This window comes from Aethalodelphis obliquidens, unplaced genomic scaffold (assembly GCF_003676395.1).
Source record: "Aethalodelphis obliquidens isolate GAN/ISIS:26980383/991018 unplaced genomic scaffold, ASM367639v1 scaffold26, whole genome shotgun sequence".
NCBI lineage: Eukaryota > Metazoa > Chordata > Mammalia > Artiodactyla > Delphinidae > Aethalodelphis > Aethalodelphis obliquidens.
Window position 1 is genome coordinate 19,416,482 of NW_020837970.1, and position 15,483 is coordinate 19,431,964.

Below are 15,483 nucleotides of genomic sequence, written 5' to 3' on the forward strand. Positions count from 1 at the left end.
TAAAGCATTTGGCTTAGAGCAAGCATTCTTGGGGAAGGACACTGCTTGACCCCACCCCAAAATAGGACAAACAGTGCACGTGCAAGGTGAGTCATGATGAAAGTAAAGGAAAAGACCACTGAATTTGATTCAGTTCCAGGGTTCAATCCTGGGGCCATGAACTTTCTGAAGATACATGAAAATATTTGTGTGTCTGTGCATGTTCACATTTTCCTTGGGAAAGAGCCTGTGGTTTTCACTATCATTTCAGAACTTACAAGTCAAACTATTGAGAACCACTGGACTAGAAGGGCCATTGTCAAGTTAGAGATGAAAGAAGAGATTTATTGAGTGCCTGTCATGTGCCAGGCACCATTCTAGGCAGCAAGATGTAAAGACGAGTAAGACTTGACTTCTGTTCACAAGGAGCTTACAGTTTGGTACCAGCGCCAGACAAGTAAACGGGCAATAATGTGATGTACAGTCATCACAAGGAAAGTAGGCAGCACAATCATTTATTCAAGGAATTCGATTAAACGAAAGTAGCTAAATAAGAATATAGATGGAAGGGCCAGCAGATTCTGGTGTGAGTATTTTAGGGGTAGAGAGTGACTATAACATGTTTTGGCAAAAGAGGAGTTAGTGGAGAGAGATTTGCATTTTATCTGGAGGTATACAGCTTGGGGGCAGGTGGGAGGGGCCGTAAGTGTGGGAGTCAGCCCTGGGAAAATAGTTTACATTTTTAGCTTTTCAAACCAACTTAAATTTTTTTCCATTTTTTAATGCCACTGTACAGATGAAATGGAAGAATTTACTAGCTCCTATTTTAGGATCATCTTTGCCTACATTTAGCCAATGAATATACTGAAAGTGATTTCAAGGGAATTTGTTCTGTTCTCCTTCCCTTTTAAAAAGTTAGGGGAAAGTTTTCCATAGCAGCAGAAGTGTGACGATTCCCACCTGTTAGGCTGCACAAAATATGCTCTTAAGAGAATAACATGATTCATGCCTAAATAAAGCAAACAACTGCCAGAAAACCATATTCAGGTTTCTCTGCTTTGGTAGGAAAACGAATCTTCAACTGTCATGCTGTTATTTAAGCAAGCCAGCTTGTTTTACATTTTGTTTGTTTTTTCCCCTTTCCTTAAATCTAATGGATGTCTGTTACAGAAGCAGTGGCACCAGAGAAATGGTTTTCAGATAGAGAGTATCCACCAAAGTGTAGATATAGGTACCTGCCAGGATTTGTGTATAAACTGGGACTGGAACCTGTCAGTCAGACAAAAAGAATATAGTAAAAAAGGATGTGAGCTGTTGTAGGATTTAGAGCTGGGCAGACAATCAGTCAGCCAATTGTGGGATCTTCCAGTCACATCATCCCACAGAGGGTGTTGTCATAATCCCCTAACTGGTTTTCCTGAGTCCACGTTTTAGAACGAGGAAGTGCTCAGCTCCTAGCTCCACTACCCGCCAACTTTTCCATCTTTGGGGAATGGTTCTTAACCTCTCAGCCTCATCCATAAGTAGGGATGATAACAGTATCCGTCTCATTTGGGTTAGTGCACAGATTAAATAAGATGTAATTTAAATAAATGTAAAGCACTTAATGCTGGCCTGATTGCAAGCATTCAATAAATGGTGGCTATTTTTTAAATTATTATTTATCTAGTCTTGTGCCATTATTGTTTTTCTTCCATGCATGTGTTCACATGTTCTTTTTAAATGCAGATCTGATCGTGTCATGTTCCTGCTCATAATTTTTCAGTAATTACCTAACACCTGCAAGAAATAATCCAAACTCATAGCAGGGCCTTAGAGGTTCTCCTTTATCTGGCTCTTGTCATCCTTTGCAGCATTCTGTCTCCCATATCCATTCTTTGTTTCAACCTGAACCACATGACACTGTCTTCTTACCTGTTATGTCCAAATTGATTGGATCAATTTCCCTCTTGGTGTCTGAGAAAACTACTCATTCTTCCTGCTCCCCAGAAGTCCTCACCAATCCTTCCCTTTCCTAACCACCCCCACCCAAAGCAGAATTGTGTGCTCTCTTCTTTCAGTTTTCATTACAGACGTTACCTAATCTATCAGCACTTAGGATCTTCTTTGTAACTATATGTCTGACTTCCCTCTAGACTGGGAGTTCTTTGTGGGCAGGGACTCTGTCCATCATTCATTGTATCCCCAGAGCCTGGTAAAAGAAGGCTCTCTTTTTGTGATGTTTGCTTTTATGTGCTGCAGTCCCACTGCAAAACTAGGATTTTATAAACCACAAGAAGAATTCTGCACTGTTCACTTTTTTCTTTGAATAAATTTGAGATACATCACAGATGATTTTTGGTTTTTCAGTCATAAAGACGGAAATCACTTAATTATATATTATCCTGAAACCACTTCAGTCAGATCACTTGTTTTCGTAGTTTTTATTGTTTTAAAAACATAGCCAGGGCTTCCCTGGTGGTGCAGTGGTTAAGAATCCGCCTGCCAACACAGGGGACATAGGTTCGAGCCCTGGTCCGGGAAGATCCCACATGCCGCGGAGCAACTAAGCCCGTGTGCCAGAACTACTGAGCCTGCACTCTAGAGCCTGCAAGCCACAACTACTGAGCCCACATGCCACAACTACTGAAGCCCACGTGCCTAGAGCCCATGCTCTTCAACAAGAGAAGCCACCTCAGTGAGAAGCCCACGCACCGCAATAAAGAGTAGTCCCTGCTCGCTGCAACTAGAGAAGACCCACGTGCAGCAACGAAGACCCAACACAGCCAAAAATAAACAAATTAATTAATTAATTAAATTTAAAAAAAAGCCATAGTGTGCCATTATTGCTGAGAATGGTCTTGAGGGATGCAGTAAATTTTATTTATGTCCTACTGTCTTGAAATTTTCTTTCTAGTTCAGCTCCCTGGCCCAGCACCTAACATCCGAGCGTATGCAACTTCACCTACTTCCATTACTGTCACCTGGGAAACACCATTGTCTGGAAATGGGGAAATTCAGAATTACAAACTGTACTACATGGAAAAAGGAACTGATAAAGAACAGGTATAATAGGAAGCCATTTTTTAATGCATTGATTGGAATAGTAGAGTTGAAATATATTTCCAAAACTCAATACCTGCTTGTCTAGAAATCTGAGGAAAAAAATATGTATAAGAAATGAAAAGTTGATAGATTCTATTTCTTGGTACAAAGGTTTATTCTGTAGTTTTTGCCAGCAAGGGTTCCTAAACATCAAGGAGTATTTCTCAGCAAACTGCAGTGCTTATGATTAATTTGCTTTAACTGTTAAATAATATTCTGTAAAAGGGACAAAAATCTGCATTATGTCAAATATAGAATTTGTATAGTTAATTCTTTATTTTGCAGCATTTCTTTTGGCTTGAGTTGTGTATATATAAATTGTTTTATTTTATTCAAGGATGTTGATGTTTCAAGTCACTCCCACACCATTAACGGGTTGAAAAAATATACAGAGTATAGTTTCCGAGTGGTGGCCTACAATAAACATGGTCCTGGAGTCTCCACACAAGATGTTGCTGTTCGAACATTTTCAGATGGTGAGTCTTTCTTCCTGTGGAACAAAATACCATGCTTGGGGGCGCTGGTGGCATAGTAGCAAGATCATGGGCTTTGATGTCAAGGAGATTTGACATCTGAACTGGTTCAGATACCAGTTCTAGTAGTGTGACTTCGGTCAAGTCACTTCACACGTCTGAGCATGTTTCCTTATATGTGAAATTTATAATACCAACTTCATTGGGTTGCTGTAAAGATCCAGTGAGAGAGCATAGAACATGTAGTGCCTGGTACTGAATAGTTTCTCTGTATTTTTATTTTTACTAGATGCTTTTGTATAAGTAAATATTATTGCTTGTTCATAGCACAGACCATCCCAGGGCTGTTGGAAGGCTGGGCTTGCTCTACTTAGTAATCATATTTGCCTGCCAAATAGGTCTTTTTTTTTTTTTAACATCTTTATTGGAGTATAATTGCTTTACAATGGTGTGTTAGTTTCTGCTGTATAACAAAGTGAATCAGCTATACATATACATATATCCCCGTATCTCCTCCCTTTTGCATCTCCCTCCCACCCTCCCTATCCCACCCCTCTAGGTGGACACAGAGCACCGAGCTGATCTCCCTGTGCTATGCAGCTGCTTCCCACTAGCTACCTGTTTTGCATTTGGTAGTGTGTATATGTCCCTGCCACTCTCTCACTTCATCCCAGCTTACGCTTCCCCCTCCCCATGTCCTCAAGTGCATTCTCTATGTCTGCGTCTTTATTCCTGTCCTAACCCTAGGTTCTTCAGAACCTTTTTTTTTTTTTTTTAAGATTCCATATATATGTGTTAGCATACGGTATTTGTTTTCCTCTTTCTGACTTACTTCACTCTGTATGACAGTCTCTAGGTCCATCCACCTCACTACAAATAACTCAATTTCGTTTCTTTTTATGGCTGAGTAATATTCCATTGTATATATGTGCCCCATCTTCTTTATCCATTCATCAGTCGATGGACACTTTGGTTGGTTCCATGTCCTGGATATTGTAAATAGAGCTGCAGTGAACATTGTGGTGCATGACTCTTTTTGAATTATGGTTTTCTCAGGGTATATGCCCAGTAGTGGGATTGCTGGGTCATATGGTAGTTCTATTTTTAGTTTTTTAAGGAACCTCCATACTGTTCTCCATAGTGGCTGTATCAATTTACATTCCCACCAACAGTGCAAGAGGGTTCCCTTTTCTCTACACCCTCTCCAGCATTAATTGTTTGTAGATTTTTTGATGATGGCCATTCTGACTGGTGTGAGGTGATACTCATTGTAATTTTGATTTGCATTTCTCTGATGATTAGTGATGTTGAACATCCTTTCATGTGTTTGTTGGCAATCTGTATATCTTCTTTGGACAAATGTCTGTTTAGGTCTTCTGCCCATTTTTGGATTGGGTTGTTTATTTTTTTGATATTGAGCTGCATGAGCTGCTTGTCAATTTTGGAAATTAATCCTTTGTCAGTTGCTTCGTTTGCAAATATTTTCTCCCATTCTGAGGGTTGTCTTTTCGTCTTTTTATGGTTTCCTTTGCTGTGCAACAGCTGTAAAGTTTCATTAGGTCCCATTTGTTTATTTTTGTTTTTATTTCCATTTCTCTAGAAGATGAGTCAAAAAGGATCTTGCTGTGATTTATGTCATAGAGTGTTCTGCCTATGTTTTCCTCTAAGAGTTTGATAGTGTCTGGCCTTACATTTAGGTCTTTAATCCATTTTGAGTTTATTTTTATGTATGGTGTTAGGGAGTGTTCTAATTTCATTCTTTTACATGTACCTGTCCAGTTTTCCCAGCACGACTTATTGAAGAGGCTGTCTTTTCTCCATTGTATATTCTTGCCTCCTTTGTCAAAGATAAGGTGACCATATGTGAGTGGGTTTATCTCTGGGCTTTCTATCCTGTTCCACTGATCTATATTTCTGTTTTTGTGCCAATACCATACTGTCTTGATTACTGTAGCTTTGTAGTATATAGTCTGAAGTCAGGGAGGCTGATTCCTTGAGCTCCGTTTTTCTTTCTCACGATTGCTTTGACTATTCGGGGTCTTTTGTGTTCCCATGCAAATTGTGAAATTGTTTGTTCTAGTTCTGTGAAAAATGGCATTGGTAGTTTGATAGGGATTGCATTGAATCTGTAGATTGCTTTGGGTAGTATAGTCATTTTTACAGTGTTGATTCTTCCAATCCAAGAACATGGTTTATCTCTCCATATATTTGTATCATCTTTAATTTCTTTCATCAGTGTCTTACAGTTTTCTGCATACATGTCTTTTGTCTCCTTAGGTAGGTTTATTCCTAGGTGTTTTATTTTTTTTGTTGCAGTGGTAAATGGGAGTGTTTCCTTAGTTTCTCTTTCAGATTTTTCATCATTAGTGTATAGGAATGCAAGAGATTTCTGTGCATTAATTTTGTATCCTGTAACTTTACCAAATTCATTGATTAGCTCTAGTAGTTTTCTGGTGGCATTTTTAGGATTCTCTATGTATAGTATCATGTCATCTGCAAACAGTGACAGCTTTACTTCTTCTTTTCCAATGTGGATTCCTTCTGTTTCTTTTTCTTCTCTGATTGCTGTGGCTAAAGAGAAACCTTGTCTTTTTAGCAAGCCTTGTCTTTTTCCTGATCTTAGTGGATGTGGTTTCAGTTTTTCACCATTGAGAATGCCGTTGGCTGTGGGTTTGTCATATATGGCCATTATTATGTTGAGGTAAGTTCCCTCTCTGCCTACTTTCTGGAGGGTTTTTATCATAATTGGGTGTTGAGTTTTGTCAAAAGCTTTTTCTGCATCTATTGAGATGATCATATGGTTTTTCTCCTTCAATTTGTTAATGTGGTTTATCACACTGATTGATTTGCGTATATTGAAGAATCCTTGCTTTTCTGGGACAAACCCCACTTGGTCATAGTGTATGATCCTTTTAATGTGCTGTTGGATTCTGTTTGCTAGTGTTTTGTTGAGGATTTTTGCATCTCTGTTCATCAGTGATATTTGCCTGTAGTTTTCTTTTTTGTGACATCTTTGTCTGGTTTTGGTATTAGGGTGATGGTGGCCTCATAGAATGAGTTTGAGAGTGTTCCTCCCTCTGCTATATTTTGGAAGAGTTTGAGAAGGATAGGTGTTAGCTCTTCTGTAAATGTTGTTAGAATTCGCCTGTGAAGCCATCTGGTCCTGGGCTTTTGTTTGTTGGAAGATTTTTAATCACAGTCTTAATTTCAGTGCTTGTGACTGGTCTGTTTATGTTTTCTATTTCTTCCTGGTTCAGTCTCGGAAGGTTGTGCTTTTCTAAGAATTTGTCCATCTCTTCCAGGTTGTCCATTTTATTGGCATATAGTTGCTTGAAGTAATCTCTCATGATCCTTTGTATTTCTGCAGAGTCAGAAATACAGTCAGTTGTTACTTCTCCTTTTCCATTTCTAATTCTATTGGTTTGAGTCTTCTCCCTTTCTTTCTTGATGAGTGTGGCTAATGGTTTATCAATTTTGTTTATCTTCTCAAAGAACCAGCTTTTAGTTTTATTGATCTTTGCTATTGTTTCCTTCATTTCTTTTTCAGTTATTTCTGATCTGATCTTATGTTTTCTTTCCTTCTAACTTTGGGGTTTTTTTGTTCTTTCTCTAATTGCTTTAGGTGTAAGTTTAGGTTGTTTGAGATGTTTCTGGTTTCTTGAGGTAGGATTGTATTGCTATAAACTTCCCTCTTAGACCTGCTTTTGCTGCATCCCATAGGTTTTGGGTCGTTGTGTTTTCATTGTCATTTGTTTCTAGGTATTTTTTGATTTCCTCTGACTTTTTTCAGTGATCTCTTGGATACTTAGTAGTGTATTGTTTAGCCTCCATGTGTTTGTATTTTTTACAGGTTTTTTTTTCCTGTAATTGATGTCTAGTCTCATAGCATTTTGGTCGGAAAAGATACTTGATACGATTTCAATTTTCTTAAATTTACCAAGGCTTGATTTGTGACCCAAGATATGATCTATCCTGGAGAATGTTCCATGAGCACTTGAGAAGAAAGTGTATTCTGTTGTTTTTCGATGGAATGTCCTATAAATATCAAGTCCTTCTTGTTTAATGGATCATTTAAAGGTTGTGTTTCCTTATTTTTTTTCGTTTTGGATGATCTGTCCATTGGTGAAAGTGGGGTGTTAAAGTCCCCTACTATGAATGTGTTACTGTCGATTTCCCCTTTTATGGCTGTTAGCATTTGCCTTATGTATTGAGGTGCTCCTATGTTGGGTGCATACAAATAGGTCTTTTAAATTCCTCAGGATTTTGTGACAGTTTATTTCTCACCTGTGACTGAATATTTGCTTATACCTATGACCCTAAAGCAGTCGTTTTCAAAGTACAGCCTGCCAACAAGATTGAGTTGGTCAAGACCAGCATTTTTAAAAAATGTTTTTAAAGTAGAACAGAAAATAGCAGTTTATTGCACTTAGCGTACGTATTATGTCCTGAAACTCAGCTAAATCCAAGTGTTAACAAAAATGTCTTTTTCTTAAAAATGTGTGTATATGTGTGTAGCCCTTATATATAAACAAGCGTGCCTTAGAAGCTATAGTTTGACTCCTTTAAGCCGGTAGTCAGACATCACATCACCAACAAAGGAGCAGACTGACATCATGTGATATGTTGCATCGAGAAAGATATAACTTCTCCTCTATGTTGTATCCCTGCCAAAAATGTTTAATTTAAATATGATCATGATGAAATAACTAGACATATTGAAATTGATGGACATTCTGCAAATAATTAAATAAACTGTCCTGAATTCTTAGAAAATACTAGTCTCATGAAAAAAAACAAAAAATGTAGGGGAATCGTTCTAGAATCTAGATTAAAGGAAAGTAAAGACACATGAAATAAAATAAAACATGTGTGATCTTTGATTCTGGGAGTTGAAACAGCTAAAAAGGACACTCTTGGTACAATTACTTAATGTTAGGTTGGTATAGTATCAGTCACTATTAAATATTAGCTATGTTATTAGGTATATTAGGTAGTATTTTTGTGTTGATTAGATTTTTAGTGTGATCACTGTATTATCATTTTGTTGGAGAATGTTTTTGTTCTTAGGGGATACATACTGTAGTATTTAGGAGTGAAGTATCATGACGACTGTAACTGTCTCTCAGCCATCCAGAAACAATATGTAGATAGATAAACATGTTTGTGTAAATATAATGAGAGAAATAAAGCAGATGTGGCAGAATATTAACAATTGGTGAATCCAGGAAAAGAATGCATGGTGTTCATTGTATTCTTCTTGTCACTCTTTGTGCTTGCAATTTTTCAGGATAAAAAGTTGGGGAAAATAAATGCAAACTGTAGTTTGGTTAGCCAACTACATTACCCTGTTTTTTGAGGTAGGCTCTTAAATCTACCCATGAGCCACTTTTAACTGCATTAAGTGGCTTGGCATGCTGACTACAGTGCCTGTCACGGGAACTGAATGTGTCTCAGCATGGTGGTTAAGGGCAGCAGTTCGGAGTAAGATAAATCTTAGTTCCTATACCAGCTGAAACAAATACCTTGAGCAAGTTAACTCTCCTGAGCTGCATCTGTAGTTTTCTTATCTATAAAATGGGAATAATAATAGAAACTCCTTTGTAGGATTGTTTTAAGGATTAAGTAACTGTCATGTAGGAGCATGCAGCAGATCTTAGCTATGATGGTGGCAGTGGTGTTGATGATGAAGAAGAAGACAACAACAACAATTATGTTGGTGCCTTTGCAGCTAAGTCAGAGGTTCAGGGAGATGATCAGAACCATCCATGGACTTTTTTCAAAACACAGGTTCCTAAGTCCTTCTCCAGACCCTCTGTGCCTGAATCTCTTGGTTGAGGCCTGATGTACTTTGTTGTTAGCACAGGATTCAACAGCGAACAAGAAATAGTCTCTGTCCTTCAGAAGCCTGTAGCTCAGTGGGCACTTAGTTATACGCCTGGTCACCAAATGTCAGAGAATGGGAGGGAGAAATTTCCATGGATGGATTAGGAGAGAAAAGCCAAGGTTAGCATTTTGTGATGGAGAAGAAACTAATCAGGTTTACTTAAATTTTCTTTGCTTCCTATAATTACTACAGAAGACGACACTGGAGGGTGTATGGACCATAAACTTTGAGATACCCTTGTCTTATGTTCTAATATGTGAGAAGCTAAAGTTATACAGCTGTTTTTTAACCAACGGTCCCAAACTTCTCACATCTGAATGAGTGTTCCCTGCTACGTAGTTCCCTTGGGAAGCCAGATCGTTTCTTAACTGGACTGTCATTGCTTAAACATCTCTTTGCTCTACTTGGAAACTGCCTTTAAAACCAGTTTAGGACCCCACAAGAAATCCAAGCTCATTGGTTTGTGTACATCACATTTTGGACTCATAGTGATATTACCCAGTTGATTCACTTGCCATAGTCATTAGACTTGTTTCCAGAAAACGTATCCCAAGATAAGGATATGCTACTCCCAAGAATATTCAAAAGAATACGTTAAAGATTCAGAATGTATTTGGGGTCTAGAAAAGTTTACAGTCACTATCATATCCTTGAAATAAGTACCTGACTTCCCAAAGGTACAGCCTGACTTGGATATGGGTGCGTATGTGAACGGGTCTCATTATTTTAAATGAATCAAATATGGCCCCACACCTTGTCCAGATACTTTCAACATGAGGGCACTGGCTGCTGGGTTAGACCTTCAGGTTGTATATCAGTGTTTGAGATGTGCATTTGTATAAAGACCAGCCAAGAACAGTCACATGATGGGTGATGCCTGAGTGATTGAAACTTTTTTTCTTTTCTTTTTTTTTTTCCGCCTATGCAGTTCCCAGTGCTGCTCCTCAGAATCTGTCTTTAGAAGTAAGAAATTCAAAGGTAAAACTTCATATTGCTGTTGTTCATTTTCTATTTGCCTCAGGAGGGCAAACAGAGAGGGAGATTCTGCATCAAAACAATCATAATCAAGCAAAGAAATAAAGTAACATAGATATTACACTTGCCAGTTTAAAGCTGGGCTTAGAAGCCAACTCTGGTTGATTCTGTTCAACTTTACTGCCTTTCTGCTGTGCAAAAATTACTTTAGCCTTTCTTCAAGTACATTGCTATTATTATGTAAATCATGACATCCTAGATGTTAGCCATCCGGAACCTTGGTGACAGGTAGAAAGAAGTAAGTTGTTGTTTATAATACCATAGCCTGTTTAGTACTGTGAGGTGAGCCCACTGTGAATCAAAGGCAGACGTCTGTCAGATGGTTGCATTGCTGAAGCTGTCCCTCCTGGTCAAGTTCACTGTGCACTGAAGGCCATGTGTGCCTCTCAGATGCCCAGAACCCCTACTGGGCTGCATAGACAACTGAGACAGTCAGTTCTTTCAAAAAGGACTATGGGACTCCTTTTCCTTTAAGAAACAGCCAGCTGTTGATTAACAGTCCCCTCTTTGAAAAGTTTTAGACAGAAATTGTCTAATTTCACTGTTGCTACAGTGGAAGTAGAAGAGAACCTTACACCTAACAGTAGTTTACTTCCTAATCCACATGCCTCTGACCTTACGTTTTCCTTCAAAAACTTTCCTGACACTTTTGCCCTATGTCTTCATTCTGGCAAAATAAATCAAGTGCCCAGCGTATACTGCCCACAAATACAGTCTCCCCATTTGAGCTTTGATGGTTTTAAAATTAAACACTATTTTTGAGTGATTATTAAATAACTTAGTAAAACTCTGAACACTGTTGCTTTTATGGTTCCTTCTCTTACACACTGAATTCAGAGTAATAATACATAAAACAGGACCAAGATTTGATATATTCGGTCTTTTCCCTGTAACCTTGTCTTTCCCAGAGTATTGTGATTCACTGGCAGCCACCTCCTCCAGCCACACAAAATGGGCAGATCACTGGCTACAGGGTTCGCTACCGAAAGGCCTCCCGAAAGAGCGATGTCACTGAGACTTTGGTGACTGGGACACAGCTGTCACAGCTGATTGAAGGTAAGCTGCTTTGCACATAGGCGAAAGCTAGGAGATGGTGTCTCTCTCAAACATTGAATTGTGCTAGTCTAATGACTGCTCTGGGCCGTTGACTTACACAAAGCAAAAATGGTTTAAAACAATTTGTAAGAGTTCAGTCTACTTCTGACTTGATAAAAATTAGTGGAAAACACTCTTACAGGTTCTGCCATCTCTGGTGAAATTGCATTTGAGTTTCATTGCCTTACTTGTGTTTTTCTGTGTTCTCCATGTTTTCTTTTTTGAATATACACACACACACACACACACACACACACACACACATACACACACACACACACACACACACACACACACACACACAACTCTTTTGTAATCTGAAAGAAAGGTAAAACAAAGCTATATAAGCAAAGAATCCACTCAGTCTAGTTGGTAGCAGAGGCCTACAAAATGACTTCTATAACGCTGACACCACTCAGGTATATGTGGCCTGAAGCAACATTTGTGAATAGCCACAGCCATGCAATAATCTTTCTTGCTTCTACAGACATGATAAAGTTCTAGAAAATTCTGTCAAGGATAGCTCTTTTGTATAGTTCTCCCCTTGTGTGAAACAGAGCAAGTGGCACACCTGATAAAAATGAACGCTAATCCATATAATCTGAATAGGTATAGGTTTCTGAAAATTGGAGAGCCAGTGACAGTGAAAAACTGTACTCCAGTAAACCAGCAAGCTTTTCTCTGTACTCCTCACCTCATGGATGAGATTGACTTCTTTCAAAATAGGAGAAGGTGAATGTTTGTCTTCAAGGGTATCTTTCAGTCTTCTAGTTTCCTCTCATAACCCCACAGCTCTAAGCTGCAGCAGGTAAATATGGCTGTAGGGGTGTTGCTGAGAAGTCTCACCAAAGGAGCATGACAGCAAAATTGGTCACGGATGTTCTTAAAAGTCAGTCTGATTTTACTCCAGACACAGATAAATAACATTTCCCAAAGATAAGGCTTTTATTTTGTATGTTTAATAGTAGATATTTATGGTATACCAGGCACTCTTCTTGTTTCTAATAAATAAAAGTAGATACAGTCCTTGCCCATGAGGAGACTATTCGTTTTCTCAGTGGAACATTTGATGTATAAGCAGAGTACCACTTTCATCATAAAAATAGCCTTTTCTTTATCAAGAAAATTCTTGCATTTTAAAATCATATTTAGATTCATTCATTTGTTTAATAGACTTTATTGAACTTTTATTAGCAGGTACTGGCACTGAGTATACAATGATGAGCAAAAGTGGAGATCATTGTTCTCCTGAAGCATTAACTTGAAGCTGATAAGTATTGGAGAACAGTATGGGTTCCCAAGATCCTGTACTGAACAACAAATTATAGGATTTTAAGTTTTAGCCAGAAGTAATTTTTGTGTCTTCTTTTTGTACCACTTACAGCACTAAACACATTCTGCCGTATCTTTATAATATGAATCGAGTGCCTTGGTTTTAGTCGATGAGCTCTCTAGGTTATCTTGAGGGAGAGGAGCTCAGCCTCTATACTCACGCGTCTCTCTCACTTGCACCTACTTATGTGCACTCTCTCTCTCACTTGCTCTCTCCCTCTCTTACATTCCAACTCCCCAGAGGCGAGGGAATGATAATCTGATTGGTTGAATTCTTCCAGGTCCTCAATTGAACCATGTTTGTTGTCTGTTAAAGTTACAAATGCTTGTGTAGCCCATTCTGGCACATCCTGTTCAGTGTGTGCAGGGAGGAGACAGAGAGGTAAACTGACTTGGCCCCAGCCGTTCTGCTTCTCCTCCTGTCTTGCTTCTTGCTTTCTTGCGGACAAACAGAATCAGGATGGGCCTGCAGAGGACAGAACCTCCCATCTCTCCTCTCACACCACGTGACAGGATTGATTAACTGAGCAAGGGCTCATCCTGCATCCTAGCCAACTTCTCTCTCAGTAGCTCTCTCTTTGGAGTTTCTGTACTATGTTGCTGGCCAAAGATGCTGTTATTTGAATATGGGGAAGTAGGATAATTTTTCATAACCCTTACAAGACCTATCACAATATCTAGAATCTAAGTGCTCTAAAAATGTATGCATGTGAACTGTACACTTAAAAATGACTAAGATGATAAATTTTATGTGATATGTATTTTAACACAATAAAAAGAGAAAAAAATGGAAGCATGAATATATGAATAGCTGACCATATTATTGACTGTTCCCCACTTTGTAGGGTAGACTTTTACATATAGATCTTTGTTGCCTTTGGTACATTTGTATATCAGGTACTTTGTTAGCTGATAGTAAATATGAAACATTGCATAGTAGAGAGGCTTTATTTCTCTTTTACTTATAGTATATACTTATGGGCAATAGGCTGTTGAGAAATAGATTTCTAGGCCATATTAGATGTTTAAATTTTTTTCTACTGTGGTTATGGGGTGGCCCAGAGAACAGAGGTAAACTGGTAGGTGTTATACCTCTGCATTATTTTCTGGTCTTTGGTGTCTTTTGAGACCAACTGACTTTGTTCCTTTGTTGTAACTCTTTCATTCCTTTGGCCTCTTTTTGGCCTCGGCCTCCTTAGTAACAAAATGAAGGGATTGCATTAAGTGATCTCTAAGATGCCTTTAAGCTCTTTTAAAAGATCTGAAGTCTCCTGGGACCTTTACTCATTTTGTTTTCCTCTTGGATTTTGTGGGCTTTAGCCTCTACTTCAGAGGTAGGAGCTCCTCTGTGCTGTATTTATGTATTGCTTGTTCTGTATTAACTTTAACTGGAATGTTATCAAGATAGTAGCTTTTTATTAAGTTGGTGGATGAGATATTTGCTTTAATGAGAGATTGCTGATCTTTTGTTTTTCCAAACCTCTTGTTTCAGCCCTTTTTTTTTTCTGTCGTTTGGGTTGCAGGTCTTGATCGGGGGACTGAATATAATTTCCGGGTGGCTGCTCTAACAGTCAATGGTACAGGCCCTGCTACTGACTGGCTGTCTGCTGAAACTTTTGAAAGTGACTTAGATGGTAAGAACAGCAATCGGCAGGATTGGCACAGGCTAGGTACTAACTGAAATCAAATAAGTCAAACTGGAAAGGCACAGATTTTGGGTGTTATGTGGCTTAAATCTGTGAACTTTAGTGGATTTATACTGCTGTCATTCCTGTAATACAGCAAGTGTCCTGGAATGTTTTTTTTTTTTTTTTTTTAAAGAGAACCGTCCCTTTAAGCAGAACCAGCACAAGTAAAAATATACAAGTGCTTTAAGTCTGGTTTTTTACCAAGGCCGTCAAGTAGATAAATGATCTAAAATTTAAGGCTGAACCACATAAATTGTGCCTTTATTTCAGTTACAGTTTCCCTCTTCCCTTAGTCCTGGAAACCTTTCCCTTTTTCTCACCTGTTTATTCAATAACTCCATGTGGGTGTGTGTATGTACCTTTATCAGAGACAGGTGCTGCACTTAAAAGACAAAAGACCTGGGTATTTACTCTAATTCTTTGCTTACTAATTTTTAAATAGTGGTAGAAATTTATGCCTTGAAATAATGTATGTGAAAGGTACTGTAAATTGCCACCTTTTAAAGCCTCTTAGTCTCCCACCATTTAAATCAATTTGTGGTTCTAAAGTTTCATATTTTCTGACTTACCATATTACTTTGGGGAGTAAATAATTGATATCATTGCTGTAATATGATACTTGATCACCTGTTGACAGCAGGCTTCTAATTAGTTGATGTGCCTTTCTCATTCCACCTGGTAGAGTTTGGGACTCAGATGTAGGACCAAGAGGAATGGGTAACAATTGAAAGACAATGTATTTGTTTTTCTCCATTGGGAAGACATTCTTGGATCTCTTTCTCTTCCCTTCCAAATTAATACTGCAGTGTTTTGTATTTCAGGCTGTTTGAGTTTGTTTTCTTAGACTGCAGTAAAACCATGGGCCATACTTTACTGTACATACAGATTCTCTGAATTCTTCGGCAAAATGGAA

At 38.4% G+C, this 15,483-nt stretch overlaps 1 protein-coding gene across 11 annotated transcripts in view; it reads left to right on the forward strand.

Moving 5' to 3' along the window:
- NEO1 (neogenin 1) overlaps window positions 1-15,483 on the forward strand; it is a 237,875-nt gene that overhangs the window by 180,800 nt on the left and 41,592 nt on the right. For 8 of the 11 annotated variants that reach the window (XM_027123555.1, XM_027123553.1, XM_027123547.1 and 5 more), the window contains 6 exons: window positions 2,876-3,024; window positions 3,401-3,539; window positions 10,349-10,398; window positions 11,364-11,511; window positions 13,199-13,264; window positions 14,406-14,516. In XM_027123555.1, the coding sequence (XP_026979356.1) occupies window positions 2,876-3,024; window positions 3,401-3,539; window positions 10,349-10,398; window positions 11,364-11,511; window positions 13,199-13,264; window positions 14,406-14,516 (663 nt within the window). The remainder of the gene's footprint in view (window positions 1-2,875; window positions 3,025-3,400; window positions 3,540-10,348; window positions 10,399-11,363; window positions 11,512-13,198; window positions 13,265-14,405; window positions 14,517-15,483) is intronic. The other 3 variants (XM_027123556.1, XM_027123549.1, XM_027123551.1) reach the window with 1 other exon arrangement.